General features: G+C 42.3%; 1 protein-coding gene across 1 annotated transcript; it reads left to right on the plus strand.

The window, feature by feature from the left end:
- Positions 1 to 1,567: 1,567 nt before the first annotated feature.
- On the plus strand, positions 1,568 to 3,956 carry mtfr1 (mitochondrial fission regulator 1; the record flags this gene model as incomplete). The annotated part of the gene is made up of 6 exons (XM_010787416.1): positions 1,568 to 1,649; positions 2,401 to 2,509; positions 2,610 to 2,708; positions 3,275 to 3,405; positions 3,509 to 3,741; positions 3,895 to 3,956. Coding segments are annotated over exons 2-6 (561 nt in total), but the record flags the coding sequence as incomplete, so codon positions are not given.
- Between the last annotated feature and the right edge of the window lie 3 nt (positions 3,957 to 3,959).

Consider the following 3,959-nt stretch of genomic DNA (forward strand, 5'->3'; position numbering starts at 1 on the left):
CATTTTAGGCACCTAAAACACTGCGTTATTTCATGGTACAGCCCGTTACATATCATATCACATTGTTGTTACATTCCACCACACAACTGATTAATCAACCAAGACTCATTGAATCAAACGACTGCTGAAGATAGTTCAGCTAGAACATTGCAAATGCACCATGTGTATAAATGGATGCTGCTTACCAATAGTGCCGAGTAGACGACTTGTGGGTTGGGATGGTCCAGGAACAGGATCAGGCCCGGCAGACAGCCTTGGTCTTCTACGATGGCTCTTCGGTTCAGGGGGTCCGCAGCCAGGTCTCGCAGCTGGTTCACCACGGTCAGGGCGTCCAGCTCCGCACTCATGGTGCCTCTTATCCAGATGCCATGCACATCAAACCAGCCGCTTCACTCTGCTGGAGAAAAAGAAACATGTGATCAACCAGGGAGCTTACATTAAACACATTAGAACTGCAGCCAAAGATTGTTTACACATCGGTTACACATGTAGGTAATTTTATTAAATGCATAACATGTCCAAAAATAACTATCACAACATTAATTTATTATCAAAATTGTAGAAAAATCCACAATCTGCTGCAAAATTGTTATTGTTACTGCTGTTGTTTTTTTATTTGGTGCAAAAATAATAATACAACTTGCAAAATCAAGTGTGTTTGGCAGACACTATGAAACTTTAACAACCATCCCATTACCTTAGACCACATTTGAATGATGTGTTTGAGTTTCGGGTTCTTTTATAAACAATAGCCTCAGAAATGTAGTCCTACACAATCTGACTGATAAGTGACTCTTGATAAGTGACTGATAGGACTGTGGTTTTCACAGTAAAGTATACATAGCTTAGCATGACATTTCATAACCTGAGTTACTTCTTACACAATCAATATATTTCAGAAAGCTATAATACAAATATTCATGTTTACCTAAGACACTTACTACGACCCCCAACCTCACCTCAAAACACGCCCTGTGGTACAGAGGCGAGTCGGCAGCTAAGCTAAGCTAGCTAACGTTACTTGACAATGATAGCATACCTTTTTGGTCAGTTTTCAGTAAAACCATGTGACAACCCCAGCTGACTTCAGTTACAACAGATGCTAACACGACGTTACAAAATCTTCCGGCACCACCTTTAAACAACAAATGTCACAAACAAATTTCACAAACGCTAGGCCTGCGTCCCTTTCTTTTCTATGCTTCTTTAGCTAGCAGCTGTGCACAGTGTTTAGGTTTTGTGGCACGTCAATGGGTACAGCTGTTTTGTGAATACGGACGTCCCAATTCTCCGTAAAGCTCCAAGCCCTTTAAACAGGATACATCACCGCCGGGGAATGAAGGGAAGTATAACGAGCACACACAAAGTTCCTGTCAAATGATACGGTATACTTTGATTGACTGATATTACACCCAATCATCAGTTAGTGTTCTTTTCTTAGTCAAAGTTGGTTGGTGCTGGCGCCTGTCAATCAATGTGAACAACCAATCGTAGCATCCCGTGGCCACAACCTACCCATTGTAATCCGTATAATCCAATTGGCTCAAAAATGTACTCCTTGAGTCTTCCCACATTAGCCCCCTCCTGCAGATGTCCGTCGGTTGACAAGGTGGAAAAATTTAGACAGTTGTTTGCCAGCTACAGCTTCGGTAAGTTTGTTTCAAAGTCACAAACACAAACGATCTTTGATTATATTGGAAAGTTTACATATGCATCTGCCTCCCCGGCGTTTAATGTGATTAGACTTGTGGGTGTCTTTGGAATGTCGTAATAAATGTGTTTGTAAAGTTGGCTGGAGTTAGCTAGCCGGAGCTATGCTTGTTAGCATCGTTTAGCCGCTAAAGTCAAGATTATCCTGTTTAATCGTGCTCAACTAACATCTAATCCTGTCACATGCACGCTATAAGCAAACATCTGCCACACAACTGCGACCGACTCACGTTACCGCTTTATTGGCTTAACTTTTTTAACCCTTAAAAACAACAAACAGCGGTAAAAGTAAAACTAGCTTCAAAACGCTATCATGCTAACATCCCTGCCTGTGCTGCAATTGTTAATGTTAAAGCTTTTCCTACAGTGTTTTGCATCTTGTCCTGTTGCTAAAATAAACAATTAAAAGGCTTGAACTGTTTTAAAGTTATTCCTGTAAAGATGTCACTTACTTAACTTTGATTTTGACAGCTGTTAAAAATGTTAAACACTTGGGGAAACTGATAAGGATTGAGATTCTATAATATAATAATTATTGGCAGCGATGATCATTTTGGAAAGAGTATTTTATTGCAGACAAATAAAGAATATATCAGTGTTTTGGAGCATCTTATCACTATTACACATTGCACTATCCTCTCCTTGACTCAACATGATTCAAATTAAAAACTTTCTTTGTGTTTCCTCTAGGTGACAATTTGGTGATGATGCCTTTGGTTTTAGGACATGTGTCTGAATGCACTTGTAGTACACATCAACAGAAATGAATAAAGACAATCCACGGATAGAAATGGACCTGGTACGTGACAACCTTTTGTTAATGTCTGCTAAATACATTCAATGTTTAAATGTATTATTTCCATCTCTCTAAATGATGTGTTTCATGTTTTGTTTTGCAGGCTTTTGGATCAGACAAGACCTACGGGTCCTCTAGAAGTATTGTGAGGAGAATAGCTTCTAGTCTTCCTTTTAAACCCTGCCCCAGGGTTCATTTTCAGGTAAGGGCGTTTACATAATCATCAAATTCATTATATGTGTGTCAAAGTGAATTCGTCTCCAAATCTCTTCCTCTGTCTTTCTGCCTGTCGCTCCTCACTGTCGGAGTCATGTGACGATAAATCACAGCCCTCTTCCAGCTTTTGCTTACCTCAGAACTGTTTCCATGTGTCACCCATAAAACGAGCCATGTGAACAGAGATATGTTTTTTCACCAAACAATTTAAAGGTCACCATTTTTAGATATTTCTATAAAGAGGTGTATCTGAAATGCTTTGCCTTTTCCTTTTCTGTCTCTTTCAACACAGTGCTTTCTCTTTTTTCTTCTGTCCTTCTGTCTCCAGCTCCCCTCCCTAGCTTTGTGGAATGCAGTGTGTCTGCTTTAGGTCAGTGTGTTCAGCAACCTTCCAAAACCTCCAGCTGATTACTGAGTACCTGAACCTTTCATTAGCATCGTACAGACCCCCCACACCTCCTCTCTCTGAACTAGCCCCGTTTCCTTTCACACACTTACTTGTATTAGTTGTTGAAATGCAGTGTTTTTGATCATCGCTTTTCTCTGTGACAGCTTTACCCGTACAATGAGGACGCTGGTGTCCTGATTGGCGGCAGCAGGCCGAGTGGTTTGGCCTCTCTGGCTGATGTCGGCTGGCTCGACAGGGACGAAGAGGATGAGGACGAATTCATCGGCAGACCCAGGTGGGAGATACTCCTCTGTCTGCTAACAGCGACAGAGAGAGTGTTTCACTTGAACTGTTTCTGTGAGTTTGGTCTAAAACATTTGAATGCCTTTTTGAAACAGGTCAGCGGTCCCAGCAGGACTCGTGTTTCGAGCCCGCGAGACTCATCCTCAGAGGCCATTATGCCGCCAGATGTCACTACCCACTTTGCATCAGGGGACCCCGGACCCCCAGGGGCAGACAAACAACAACGATGAGGCCAATCAGAAGATCAGCGCTCTGGAGACAGAACTCGCCAAACTCCGAGCTCAGATAGCGCAAATCGTTTTATTTCAGGAAAAGAGCACACAGCCAGGTATTTCCTTTCACTGATCTCTTATCTCTCTTATCTCACTGCTTTGTTTTCCCTGTCTGCTCCATTGCAGTAACATACAATGTCCTCTAGATGGCAGCAGACTTTTAAATGTCACCCAGCTTTGAGTCTTCTCTTTCCTTTGTTTCACCTCAGCTGCTACCACAGGGATACCTCCCCCTCCACCCTGTGGCACCCTGCCTCCCCCTCCTCCTCCACCG

Source organism: Notothenia coriiceps, unplaced genomic scaffold (assembly GCF_000735185.1).
Source record: "Notothenia coriiceps isolate Sejong01 unplaced genomic scaffold, NC01 NC01_scaffold00030375, whole genome shotgun sequence".
NCBI lineage: Eukaryota > Metazoa > Chordata > Actinopteri > Perciformes > Nototheniidae > Notothenia > Notothenia coriiceps.